The 14,761-nt window shown below is 40.7% G+C and overlaps 1 protein-coding gene across 1 annotated transcript; it reads left to right on the top strand.

Annotated features, from left to right (window-relative positions):
• The first annotated feature begins 9,884 nt into the window (after window positions 1-9,884).
• Window positions 9,885-14,396, top strand: LOC124282059 (circumsporozoite protein-like). Its single transcript, XM_046718028.1, has 3 exons — window positions 9,885-9,964; window positions 10,263-10,411; window positions 13,452-14,396. The coding sequence occupies exons 1-3, from the start codon at window positions 9,885-9,887 to the stop codon at window positions 13,820-13,822; spliced, it is 600 nt and encodes a 199-aa protein (XP_046573984.1). The 3' UTR covers window positions 13,823-14,396.
• The last annotated feature ends 365 nt before the right edge of the window (window positions 14,397-14,761 follow it).

The raw sequence follows: 14,761 nt of genomic DNA, 5'->3' as shown, positions 1-14,761 counted from the left end.
CTTTCACTTGACTGATAGCGACAAAGGCACATACACATGTACATGGATCAACTGACTTTATTACACATAACAACTTGGATATTTGAATAAAAGAACATCAACATGATTGCACAAAATAAATTCACATTGATGTCAAATAATCGCCAAGAAGAGTTTGAAAGTCCCTTGAAAGAGGCACGCATGTTAAGGACGGTTTCAAGTTTTTGTCATCGCCAACACACTCAAAATAGTTTATCATTGAGTCCATGTAAATTGCATCTGGCTTGCTGAAGGGGCAGGGGTAGCCTCTGGTTCGTCTTCTTCCTGATCGCTGTTGTCATTAGTGTTGATCATGGTAACAATCTCGTCAGATGACAGTGAGGGGCTGGTTTCTTTAGCTATTAATACTATTTATACTGAAAAAACTAAGATTGTTATTTTTCGCAAAGGAGGTAAGCAGGCAAAGACGGAAACTTGGACATATAATGGTTCAAATCTTGAGGTTGTCAGTAATTTTAAATATCTTGGTTTATTATTTTCAATAGGTGGAAGTTTTTCCCTGGCTCAGAAATCTTTGTCGGAACAAGGTCAAAAAGCAGTTGGTTACTCCTGATGTACAATATCAGTTATTTCAATCAGTTGTTTGCCCCATTCTTTCTTATGGCTGTGAGGTTTGGGGTTTTATGGAAGCCGATGTCATTGAAAGGGTATATTTAAAATTTATGAAACATATACTATATGTGAAAATGTCAACTCCGTCATCATTTTTATGTGGAGAACTGGGTACATATCCTCTGAAAGTTTTAAGGCTTGTACGTATTATCAAATATTGGATTAAGATTTTGAGAAGTAACCCAAATAGATATATTTTTTTGATATCTAATTCATTATTGGATAGTTTGAATGTAAATCCTAATACTGAAAATTGGGCAAGTTTGCTGAGAGATACCCTTTTTAGGTTCAGTTTTGGTTATGTGTGGGCTGCTCAGTTTGTTCCCAATAGCGATGTTTTTGTGAGACGATTTACAGAGAGGGTTAGAGATATATATTCCCAAATGTGGAAACACCAGTTGTCAACTCTAAGTGAAACCAGATTGTATCTTTATATTAGGGAAACTCTTTGCTTCGAGAAATATTTATCTAATATTGTCGTTAAAAAGTACAGAATTGCCTTGACACGTTTTCGCCCCATTTCTCACATGTTTATGATTGAGAAAGGTAGATGGAGTGTACCAAAAATACCATTTATTGATAGGAAATGTCCCTTTTGTCCACATGGCATTGAAGACGAGTATCATGTATTACTTATTTGTCCTAAGTATCAGTAAATACGTGAGCGATATTTATCCTTTACCCTCCTTGAAAATGCAAATATGTTTAAATTTGTCAGAATGCTGAAAAGTGAAAACGATGCAGTTCTGTTTAACGTTGCCAAATGTATTTATTATGTAATGAATGAAAGGAATAAACATGAATACCTGTAAGTGTACACAATATATACCCTTGCTCTTGGACAGTGTCATAATCATTGCATATTTAAAACAATTTATACTGTGTGTATAATCCTGCCATGTGCTGAAGATCAATATTGTCAATGACATGTATTATTTTGGTTTTTGACCTAATAAAATCTTGTTTTGTCTTGTCTTTATCATCGTCAGCGCCGAGGTAATTCTCGACATTCTACAAATCGCCGTTTTCCGTCGGGAAGCGCTGGAGTAACTCGCGTAGTTCTGATAAAACCATGTCATCTTCGTCGACAAAAAGCTTCAGCTGGAGTGGGGATGAGGTCGAAAGTTCTGAATTGTTGTGGCAGTCACTTCGGACCAGGCTGTTTTGATGAATCTGAGCGCTTGTCGAAGATTGCGAGCTTGGGGCAGATCGTCATCAGCAAGACGATCGCTTGTAGTGGGCCTTGTAAGTTCTGATAATACCAGCATCCATAGGCTGAATGTGTGCAGTTGTGTTTGGAGGCAGGAAATGGACTTTAACATTGGTCAGTTTAACAGTGGCACACTTGTGACTGGCAGCATTGTCATGGAAACCAGAATGATGCTGAATCTAAACGAAGGCAGAGACGACTTGCAAAATAATTCTGCATCTTGCGTGTTGCACACATATCACTGATATCACCCAATTTCTGATATCTGCTATCCTTCCACCCCCTAATTGCTGCTGTTACACAGCTAAAATTTCTCTGCCAGCGCCCTACATATCCTCCCGCCGTCTCCCTTCTGTTATCGTTTGTGTACTGATGGTGTCGTGTTTTGTTTCGGTGTGTGATGGGGCTGAGGTGGGGCTCGCCCATGGATGTGAGTGGTGGGTTAAAATTGGGTGATATCAGTGACAATATACATACATGCTGCAAGATGCAGTAGAGCAGATTCATGTACTTGGGTAGGTTTGTAATATTCGCTGCCAGAAAATACTTGCAGAATGAAACGTCTCCTCTCATTTACCACAAACATCTACTGTTTGCGGCGTTACAAAGCAAAGAAAAAAGAATTCCGTGGAACCTTTTCAACTTCCCATTAGTATACAAATAATGTACCATGCAAGGACTTGCCTTAAAACTGCTTTGTCTCTCAGACCCTTGAGAATGTATTTATATATACGGTCATCCAACCTGAGTTTAGAAATCAATTATTTGGCAAGTCTTCATTGACTCAGCTATCGTTTTAAATTCAGCATCACAGTGGTCTCCATTTAGATTATAGTATTACTTTGCAGAGATTAAGTTTTAAATTGCAGAACAATATTTATGGGTCCATTGGTGACACATAGAAACTCAACAAAGAATATCTTGTAAACTGCTTCATTGATCTATGCTCATAACTGGGTGTGCTAGTCTTTTTTAAGGGTGAGAATTGGGAATTGCCGCTATTGATATTTCACTACAAGAAAACATATATGAATGCAAGTGTTGCATTGTTGTACAACTATTGCGAAATTATTGCGCAAGCATGTATTGCTCTCTGTTCGATATTTATATGAAACTATTAATAGCGATTTATGACAAGACATACACTTGCATTGTTCGTATTCACCCTGGGCGATAGTAAACAAATACATGTACCCTCAACACGGTAACTTCCTCTGTGGCATTGGTCTCTGTCAAACATCAGGGTAGAAGGCGATAGTAAACAGCACTCCACGTTTGACATTCAAGATGGCGACAACCTGGGCTGTCACTCTGTTGCTTGTTGGATACTTTTCCGGTAAATAGTTACTTTATTGATGATGTTTAACTTTCCACTTTAATGCTAACTCTTTTCATGTTCACATATTTCATGTTGTGTTACTTTTAGGGGTGACTATTGAGGAGGAAACAACTATTGCGATTGCGATAGTCTATTGCAACATACTATTGCGATAGCGATAGTCTATTGCGACCAACTATTGCAATACTATTACACTACTATTGCAATAGTTTTTGTTCTCCTTGAATTGTCTCAGCTGAAGCCATTTCCAAAATAAATGTATAGTTAAATGAAATAAAAACAAGTTGAAGTAGTTCCAGTCTCTTTTAGTAAATCACAAGAAACTTGAAACCCGGATCAAGTAAACAGTTAAAACATAAACTCACTGAAGTGAAGTCTGCACCCAAACATCCTGTATTTTGCGCTGCGTATGTAGTCTAATTTATCATCGGAAGTCAATTACTAAATTATCGATAGTCACACATACTATCGCTGCATCGATAGTTTTTCGTTTCTACCATCGATTACTTGCTATCGGAGACTCAACAATTGCAATCCATCGATAGTTCGATGCATCGTTACATCATACAGACGTAAAGATGCATAAAGTATACAGTAACACTTTGGGTTCGACTCGTCGCTATTGATCAATGTTGCATCTATAATAGTACACAAGGTTGTATATGTAATAGTATATATAATCATATACTCTGCGAACAGCCATTTCATGGGAATGACGCATTGTATGCTTACATGTTGGTAACTGGTGTATTTTGTAATCGTTCAAAAATTCTTTACTATAAAGATGAATCAGAGGAATAAGTAATTGTTATGTGAATATGTAACACTGCTCGTGTATCGAATATCGAGTCCAGTAATACACAACATTATCCGTACGTTAACGAGCTGATACCTCAAACAACGGTAAAAGGTTCAAAAGTGAAATGCGTAAGAAATCAATATCGAGCATCTATAGATATATTTTCTGTCTGGAAAGTCATATTAATGACAAGTGTGATACATGTAAATCTATATATTTCGTGTTAACTCTTCTATGTCATATCCAATCTGGGCAACTGCCCATTGAGTGTATTGAGCAGGCCTTTGACCAATGCGTGCAATTGGCAAAACAGCTTTCCCAGTGGCGTGTTTGAGATTTAAGGTCTTATTATGTTAAGGCTTTCTGCCAACTAGCCAGGGATCTGTGGAGAGGAGAAACGGCAACTTGAAACTCAGGCTGATGACAATAACTGTGCTAGATGCAGTTATTGCATTCGCTTCGTCCAATGATCTATGAAATACATCATAATTATCATGAAACCATTAAGACGTCTTCTTACCAAGTTCTGATTGGGAACAAGCCACGCTGTGGGCTTAAGTCTACATTACCAGACGAGTTCCACAACCACATGTCCCAATCCCAAAACGAAGAAGACCTAGAAAGATTTCTTGACATCTCTGGTGCTGATGATATGCCAGATGCTGTTGACGCTACTCTCGATATGCCTGGTGAGGCTCACACCACGGGTCGTGTCTGGTGTTGACGCTCGCGTTAAGGTCATGCCATTTGCTGCTGAGGCAACTGTTGATGCGCCTGTTCATCCAACGGATGTTGATGCTTCTGATGTGCTGTTAACTTTGAAGTAGAAGCTACACACCCTGGCACCCTTTCTAGAACAATTACCTGCCCATTGAGTAATATGAGCAAGCCGGTTACCCATGTGAAATGTTTTGGAGAAATATGTTTCATTCACAATATTACGTGCAATGAACAGATAATGGATTGCCCATTGCATGCAACGAGCAAACTGTATTGCCCATTGCACGCATTGGACAAACGGCCTAATGGGCAATTGCACAGATTGGGTGTAGTGATGTTTAGTCCCTAGTATGTGGATGAGGTTTACCCCAATCTGTCATACGTCCCATTTGCACTCCACTATATCTTTCCCAGATGTACTACAGTAAAGCTAAATCACCCAGTCTTTTATAAGCGTCAGATAGTAACAATATTTTAATACATTCCCGTTTCTATATACATGTATACATGAAACAGTCAGTCAAAAGCCTAGGTCAACTGCTTTTATAGTCAGCAATGGATTATCTATAAATATATTTATTGATATTCTTAACCAAATGAGTTGCCATGGACAGCGGGGTACATTGAAATGTTACTTGCTTGTAAGAGCGCTCAGCCAATCAGAAAACGACATTTATGTGTGAGGTAAGATAAATGTGTTCTTACCCGATGTACTGGTTCTCTGAATAAATATTGCAATAGAGCATACTGCATACTGTGGTGGTGTGTGGTCCTGTGCACAGAGCTAAGGTCACAAATCAGTTGAGTTAAGCAATGTTGGGCCAGAGACTCCTTCGATGGGTGACCGTGGTTGGCAGCCTGGCTCCTGAGAGTTTTAGGACTTCAGTCTTGCCCCACAACGAAGCCCATGTGATACATGTGGTCTCACCTTATGCAAGTGAGTTTGTGAAAACTTTCCTCTGTTAACACTGCGGAAAATGGGTACCCGGTGGGATAAGTCATGTAACTATAACCTTCTAGCGTCTAACAGGCAGCTTGGGTTATCCGGGGTAATAAGAATCAGATTCTGATTAAGCGCCGCGAGCAATCACTTGGAGTTTGGAAACTGTGCGCTGTAGAAGATGACTTAATATTATTATTATTTTTATTTACGTTGGTTCCTTTAACTTCGACATAACGGTATTTGACGGTATATCAAACTCAGAATCAGGTAGCCGTATCGCACTGTGTCACGTCGTTGTAACTATTCCTGTATAAAAGGGGCTTAAAATCAAATTGTCCTTGTCATGTCTTTGCAGCTTGGGTTATCCGGGGTAATGGTAATGAAGTTGTGCGCTTTGAGCATATTTATGTGTTGAAGGGGAAATGCTTTTATTTGTTATGAGCAATCACCAAGTGAATGGAGTTATTATCATTATTAATACGTATCGTTTATGTAATTTTTTTAACAATAACATTGCAGTAGTAGTATTTGAACTGCAATAACATTTCGGTAGTGTTTGTACTGTGAATACAGAACTTTAATGCTTTTATTTGTTATGAGCAATCACCAAGTGAATGGAGTTATTATCATTATTAATACGTATCGTTTATGTAATTTTTTAACAATAACATTGCAGTAGTAGTATTTGAACTGCAATAACATTTCGGTAGTGTTTGTACTGTGAATACAGAACATTGTATCACAAGACAAGTACAATGGTTGAATTCAATGTCATAGAAATAGCGTTTTACTTTAGTGCAATGTCTTCAGTCATACTGCAGCTGATCATTATATCAAATTCGAATTCGCAATAGTATTGAGCAATACATGCTTAAGCAATTCTTTCACAACAGTTGTACTACAATGTACAGTCATGTGGTGTTTCGTTATAGTGAGATAGACCCGAAGATCCGGGTTAGAATTGATATTCAGTAATCCATGCGTGTCGTAAGAGGCAAAAAACAGGATCGGATCGGGTGGTGGTCAGAGAGAGAGAGGGAGGGGAGAGGGAGGGAGGGAGGGAGGGAGGGGGAGGAGGGAGAGGGAGGGAGGGGAGAGACAGAGACAGAGACAGAGACAGAGACAGAGAGAGAGACAGAGACAGAGACAGAGACAGAGACAGAGAGAGAGACAGAGACAGAGAGAGCAAGCAGCAGGTCCGAGCTGTTCAGTAATGATGCCAGGGCTCGTGGTGTCATGGTTTGGAGCATATGGCACGATATGAAGACATATCTTGTTGTGGTGAATGGCAATCTCACTGCCCAACGGTACATTAATCATATTCTGCGTCTGTTGTGCTATCATTCCTACGTCAACGCCGTAATCGGATCATGTTCCAGCAGGACAACGTCCGTCTTCATACAGCACGTATATATATATATTGCAGTCATGGATTTTCTACAGAGAAACAACATCAATGTGTTTCCTTGGTCCTCCAGGTCACCTGACATGTCACCAGTTGAACACGTGTGGGACAATTTGGATCGTCAGATTCGTGCTAGAGCCGTTGTTCCTGGAAACCGGCGTCAGCTTGTCCAAACCCTTCAAGAGGAAGGTGTACGGTGGACATACCAGACACTAACCACGTGTATATGATCGAATCCTAGACACTTCATTCCTTCATTTATACAGTGACTCAATGGTCTTGTTATTGTTGCTACTCCAGTGAAATGACTGAGTGCATGTTGCCCATACACCTGTTATTATAATTCACTGTCCTTTTTCACAATGTTGATTTGTAGTTTTGTAATATCAGTGATTTCGACTTGGTATCGTTTCTTTTGCCCGTTAGTTTATACAATATAAATGAATGTCAGGATGATGCTGAATTTCAGCCACGACAAGAGGCATTGAAGACTTTCCAAATAATTCTATATACAAGTCTGATATATGTTTAAATATTTGCTCTAGGGGCTGAGAGACAGAGAAGGTTTAAGGATTTACAAGCGACGTTATTTGTACACAAATAGGAAGTGTAAAACCGCCACGGAAATCTTTCAATGTTTTTGTTTGTTGGTTGGTTAAATATAGTGACGGTTTCTGTAAATAATCAAGTCTGGCCCATGCAATTCATTAATTGACGTCAATGAGCATGTCCATCAAATCCCACTAGTCACCTTTTACGACAAACTGAAGACCAATTCTAACCCGGAATATCATTGGTCCTTTATCAACAGTAGACGTACGTGGTAAATTAGAAGCAACTAAACTAACGGGCAAACGGAACTTATCACTTTTAAATTAACGTTTTCGCAATTACAGATACTGCCATAAAGTGAAATATTTTCAGAAAACATTCGCCAAAACACATTCTGTGGTCGAGTAGCAAGGCATAAGTCCGTGATTAAGTGATTTTCGTGCTAGCATGAACAATTTAAAAAACAGCATAAATGGACTTGCTGAAAATACCCGTGCACAATGTTTTGCACAAATACAGATGTGGAACAGTGCATCCATGCAGTATCAAAACTTTCACAAGCCGAACGTGACAGAGCTATTGGTATGAAAGAAATGGGGGCCTCACAACGTCACATTGCAAGAGTCTTCAATTTGCAGCCAAGCAACCATCAGCAACTTGTTGAGCCGTTACCAACAGACAGGCCAGACACAAGACCGTCCAAGAACGGGCAGACCAAGGGTTACCACGCCAGCTGAAGACCGCTACATCCGGACAATTCACCTGCGGAACAGATTCGTCACGGCGACGTCAATGGCGACGAAGGCCTTGGGACACCACATCAGCAGACGAACCGTACTACGACGACTCCATATGGCTGGCATCAGAGCTCACCGTCCCTTTCGTGGAATGGCCTTGACCCGTCAACACTGTCAAAACAGGTTACAGTGGGCTCGAACTGTACGTCGGTGGCAGCGACGTAATTGGGAGAGAGTTCTGTTTACAGACGAGAGACGATTCAACATGTTCCGAAATGAGGGGCGAGTTCGTGTTTACAGACGTAGTGGTGAGCGACCGGCGCCGAACTGTGTCCAAGAGGTGCACCCTTTTGGTGGAGGCGGTGTCATGGTTTGTGGGATTTGTGGTCAGCAGAGAACACGACTTGTCATCCTTCATGGAAATTTGACTGCTCAAAGGTACAGAGACGAAGTCTTGAGGCCAGTTGTGTCACCATTTGTGCGTCAACAGCTGAGGGGTTTGATCTGCACGCCCGCATACGGTCAGGATCGTACAAGACTACCTCAACAACGTGAACATCAACGTATTGCCCTGGCCACCATGATCTCCGGATATGAATCCGAAAGAGCATCTCTGGGATCATCTTAATAGGCAGTTGAGACAACGGCAACCTCCACCAGCAAATCGACAGCAGCCCGAACAAGTTCTCTTGGATCTGTGGCACAGAATTCCTGTTGACGTTATCCGTCGACTAACGTCATCCATGAGGAGACGTGTTTTGGCATGTATCGATTCAAGGGGTCGTCACACACGCTACTGAAGGCTTGGACAGTTCCATAATGTGACTTGAAACACATCTTGTGAATGATCTGTGATTGGGTAACATTTCATTTTGACCCCATCGATTGGAATTGGTGATTCTGTTTCATCCTTGGTAAATGGTTTAATTTTGTATAATAAACAATATTTCTATCATACATATCCTGGTGTCTTCTTTATGAGCCACAACATCAGGTGATAAGTTTCTTTTGCCCGGTAGTTATTAAAAACCTACTCAAATACGCTAAGCTGGCGTTCTACATCTTGTATCATCCATACATATTATCTCTGATATAACCCAATTCCGAACCACTGATATCTCTCCAGTCGGGATGTCTGCTATCCCACCATCCGTCCCCTAACTGCTGCTGTTACACAGCTAAGATTTCTCTGCCAGGGCCCTTCTTGTCCTCCCTTTTGTTGTTGTCTGTGCACTGATGATGTCGTGTTCTGTTGCAGTGTATGATGGCGTTGCAATTCGCTTCAGCAGCTACAGGGGCTCTACGAGCTACAGGGGCTCTACGAGCTACAGGAGCTATAGGAGCAGGAACTACGGGACGTACAATTACTGTTCCTCTAGCACTTGCAAGTCAAACTCATCGTAAGTTGATCACCAATCTTAACTCTTGTGTTAACGCCAAGCTTTTTAAGCCTAACTGGGAGTTCGTGTTTCATGTAGATAATGTACAGGCGTAATCCATAAGCGCCACTATGTTTTCCTGTTACGACATGGTTCAGCTGCAAATAGCGTGTATCTGTGCTGATGATGGATGTCATACTATACTACAAACAAAATGTATGGGAACACCGTAAACTTTGATATTACATAAACGTGGTGAGATCTTTGATACTCTAAGGTAAATGCAACTGTTTGTGTTTTTAATGGGCACTTTAAACGACATGTTAGAACTTACAGTGAAGCGACTGATTCAATATTCGTTGAGTTTGAGTGGAACGAAGTATTGTCAAAAACAGGAAAAAAACATGGGTGCTGAAACACACCAGCACTGTGTTTGATTCAAACGTATGTGGGGTTCGGTATTGGGTAAATAAAAGGACTGATCGCCTCGTGTTGTCACTGATTATGTAATGTTCTCCTTTGTACAGATATTATGGCTTATTCGCTCTGATAGCCCCCGGATTGGTGTTACTCTTCGTTTTAATCCTTTACTGCTGCATTAAAAAGAAGCTAGAACCACGACGTATCGTCAGTCCTTCGCCTCCCCAGCCCCTTGCGACTTCCTCTGGGACCTCAGGTAAGTCAAAATACCCCTCCTTATGTATGTATGTATGTATGTATGTATGTATGTATGTATGTATGTATGTATGTATGTATGTATGTATGTATGTATGTATGTATGTATGTATGTATGTATGTATGTATGTATGTATGTATGTATGTATGTATGTATGTATGTATGTATGCGTATGTATGTATGCGATGTAGGTTATCTCTGAACTCTATCACAACTTTAGTGAACTAAAGTGACTTGGCCTTCAGTGTATCGCCTTCATAATTTGTTTAAACTGTACATCTGTATTCATGTAGGTAATATATCATGATATACACCAAGTGAACGTGACGTCTTAATAACAAATTACCGCGCATTTATTTGTGTCAATAGCGAACCTTGCTTACAACAGAACATGAAATGTGATCAATGCTATTGAATTTATTCTGAATGATATCAGGTCGCATAACTCACAGGCTGACAAGAGAATGCAAATACGGGAATGATTAGCCATAAACAGTAATCCCGTTGCAAGGAACAAAATGAGACACGACGATGTAAAGAGTTGCGTCACTTAGCACTGCCAGGGTCCGTTGCGCCAAATACTATCCCCTACTAGGCCGTCGGTATTTGATTCTGTTTCCCATTTGAATTTTCATTCCAAATTGAAACTATAGGAGGTTTTCTTTTCCTTGGGTAATCTCCTTCCTTTGCACACACATGGAAAAAACCCAGGTCAGCTTGAGCAGCCTTCTACATCTATATGTCTTGAAAAAGTGTTTCCGAAGTAAAGCGACCACATCCAATAAACTGAAGACTATAAGTGATCTATATTTTAAAGTTGCATGTTTATTTCAGACTCTCTCTCTCTCTCTCTCTCTCTCTCTCTCTCTCTCTCTCTCTCTCTCTCTCTCTCTCTCTCTCTCTCTCTCTCTCTCTCTCTCTCTCTCTCTCTCTCTCTCTCTCTCTCTCTCTCTCTCTCTCTCTCTCTCACACACACACACACACACACACACACCAGCCTGCTCCCTTGGTGATCGCGGTTGAAGAGGTGAAACACATTAAACATATGGATTGCCTAATGTTCTTCAATGTAGTTTAGGCAATGTGGTTAACTTCTACGACCAATCACTTTAGTTACACATTAAGTGAGATAGTGAGTTGGGTTTTACGCCGTTTTTAGCAATTTTCCAGCAATATCAAGGCGGGAACACCAGAAATGGGCTTCACACGTTGCACCCATGTGGGGAATCGAACCCGGGTCTTCGGTTCGACGAACGAACGCTTTAACCACTAGGTTACCCCACCGCCCAGTTACACATTAAGCTGATACGATACTTACATTCTTTGTTAAAACTCGGGACATCCCAAGTGAACCCGTATTGCCCAAGGTATAGCCAGGTTAATGGATGTACGTCACATTTCGATTGATCTAAGCTACCCGTACCCACCGAAGCATGCGATTTGCTGCACGTGCTACCAGGGAGCGGTGAGGCGTAAATCTCACTTACTTTGGTTGGCAGCTTCAAAGTGACATCATTGTTGAAGAAAATCAGTTCTAGTCTCAAGCGCTGCAGAGCAGTTTATTTCTGGATATGGCGCTATATAAGTTTTTCAATAAATAGATAGATTTATTGTGCCAGACATGATTGAAACAGTGTATGAATATAATTAAACAGGGTTTGATGGTAAATGTGTATTATTTTGTTCGTCAGCGATATATAAGTTTGGATAATATATCTAATTTGGCGTTAAGGTATGATAATTTATATATTTAAACATATATCAGACTTGTATATAGAATTATTTGGAAAGTCTTCAATGCCTCTTGTCGTGGCTGAAATTCAGCATCATCCTGACATTCATTTATATTGTATAAACTAACGGGCAAAAGAAACGATACCAAGTCGAAATCACTGATATTACAAAACTACAAATCAACATTGTGAAAAAGGACAGTGAATTATAATAACAGGTGTATGGGCAACATGCACTCAGTCATTTCACTGGAGTAGCAACAATAACAAGACCATTGAGTCACTGTATAAATGAAGGAATGAAGTGTCTAGGATTCGATCATATACACGTGGTTAGTGTCTGGTATGTCCACCGTACACCTTCCTCTTGAAGGGGTTTGGACAAGCTGACGCCGGTTTCCAGGAAGAACGGCTCTAGCACGAATCTGACGATCCAAATTGTCCCACACGTGTTCAACTGGTGACATGTCAGGTGACCTGGAGGACCAAGGAAACACATTGATGTTGTTTCTCTGTAGAAAATCCATGACTGCAATCTTCGGTTCGACGAACGAACGCTTTAACCACTAGGTTACCCCACCGCCCAGTTACACATTAAGCTGATACGATACTTACATTCTTTGTTAAAACTCGGGACATCCCAAGTGAACCCGTATTGCCCAAGGTATAGCCAGGTTAATGGATGTACGTCACATTTCGATTGATCTAAGCTACCCGTACCCACCGAAGCATGCGATTTGCTGCACGTGCTACCAGGGAGCGGTGAGGCGTAAATCTCACTTACTTTGGTTGGCAGCTTCAAAGTGACATCATTGTTGAAGAAAATCAGTTCTAGTCTCAAGCGCTGCAGAGCAGTTTATTTCTGGATATGGCGCTATATAAGTTTTTTCAATAAATAGATAGATTTATTGTGCCAGACATGATTGAAACAGTGTATGAATATAATTAAACAGGGTTTGATGGTAAATGTGTATTATTTTGTTCGTCAGCGATATATAAGTTTGGATAATATATCTAATTTGGCGTTAAGGTATGATAATTTTTGCGGTCGGTCATTTACATTGTACATGCTACTCCATACAATTCATCATCAGCCCCGCAAGCCGTAAATTATGAACGGTCCCTAAGGGGGGAATGGGTGATATTCCGGGTACTGCCCTTAGTTATAACTGGCCAACACAGGCCGAACCTAAATGACTTTGGTTGACTCTGAATGTGTTAACTTCAGTTATCTCAGGTCGCTCGAAAATAATCGAACGCACGCTCTGACATATATAATACCAGATAATTTATATTCACTATTTCAGGCGTCGAACGAAGCAACGGAGAAAAACCTATCACCCACTACCCAATTCCCCCAACCATCAAAGCCAACGACCCTCCACCTCCATACGATTCCTCAGATCCAGCGCATCCCCCTGGAAATAACTCTAACGGGGGACAGATAAATACTCGGACGCTACCTCCTGGAACTATTCGCCAACCGCCGTCCGTGCCAGCACCCGCATGGCAAGCCCCACCCCCCGGGGCCCCTCCGCAGAGTGACAACCCACCGATGCCACAGCCCGACCCTCCTAAAACATCAAAGCCTCACCCTCCTACAACGTCCCCATCAGATGACAACCCCCTCGCCACTGCTCCAGGGGCTTCAGGTATCCACCCACCTCCCTCCCAGTGACAAAGCTCCGACGACGGCAGCTCCCACAGAAGGAGAGTCGCACTGACAATGCAGCGAATGCTTGAATAAACATCGGGTTTTATTTCTATAGTTCAAGGGCTCTTTAGTCAGCGTATGTCTCGCTCAGATAGGCGTCTACATCGAATGTTCTTTAATTTGTGTTTTAAGTGTTTAGATCTTTAACACGTTTTGAGATAACTCTCTTTGACATTTTCAATACAAGCTTTTAAAATGCTGATGCGTCTCTGGCTGGACGTTCGGACAAGTATTTTCAACAGAACCATAGATTGAAGCCAATGTTCCACCGAGTATTCCAAGAAAAAGAAGAGAGAATTATCCAGGCTCATCTGTGCTTTATCAGGAGCTTTCCTCAGCACCGACTGTGATTGGATTTTATGAAGTTGATATTTATAGATTATATTTTGTACATTATACAATCATTTTGGCACATCCACATAATTGGCAAAGACTATTGCTATACAGTACTTATCCGCCCTGTCACATTAACTTGGATGATTGGTAAAACCATAGTGATTCCTTACAAAGTTGAGACTTGAGACAAGACACCCGTCAGATAGAATAGAATAGAATAGAATAGAATAGAATAGAATAGAATAGAATAGAATAGAATAGAATAATACTTAAATGTCTTTTCGGGAATTTGTGTTACATCAGCAGAGCTACTGACACATTAGAGAGATACCAAACATATTTACTTAAATTCTTTGATTTAGGTATCTTCACATTTGTTTAAGAGAGATATGGTACTTGGAATAAAGGATGTACGGGCTCTCTTAGTTTTCACAATTGGAACTTTGTAGCGGCGGCCTGAAGGGAGGAGGTTGTATTCCGAATTTAAGTAGTGAGTACGGTCAGATATGATTTTGACAGCTTGATTCACGATTTGCCGCTCATATATCGATGATAAACATTCAAGTC

Source organism: Haliotis rubra, unplaced genomic scaffold (genome assembly GCF_003918875.1).
Source record: "Haliotis rubra isolate DU_JTF1 unplaced genomic scaffold, ASM391887v1 Scf292, whole genome shotgun sequence".
In the NCBI taxonomy this organism is placed as follows: Eukaryota; Metazoa; Mollusca; class Gastropoda; order Lepetellida; family Haliotidae; genus Haliotis; species Haliotis rubra.
The sequence above is the reverse complement of the archived record's forward strand: the minus strand, read 5'-3'. Positions and strand labels throughout refer to the sequence as shown.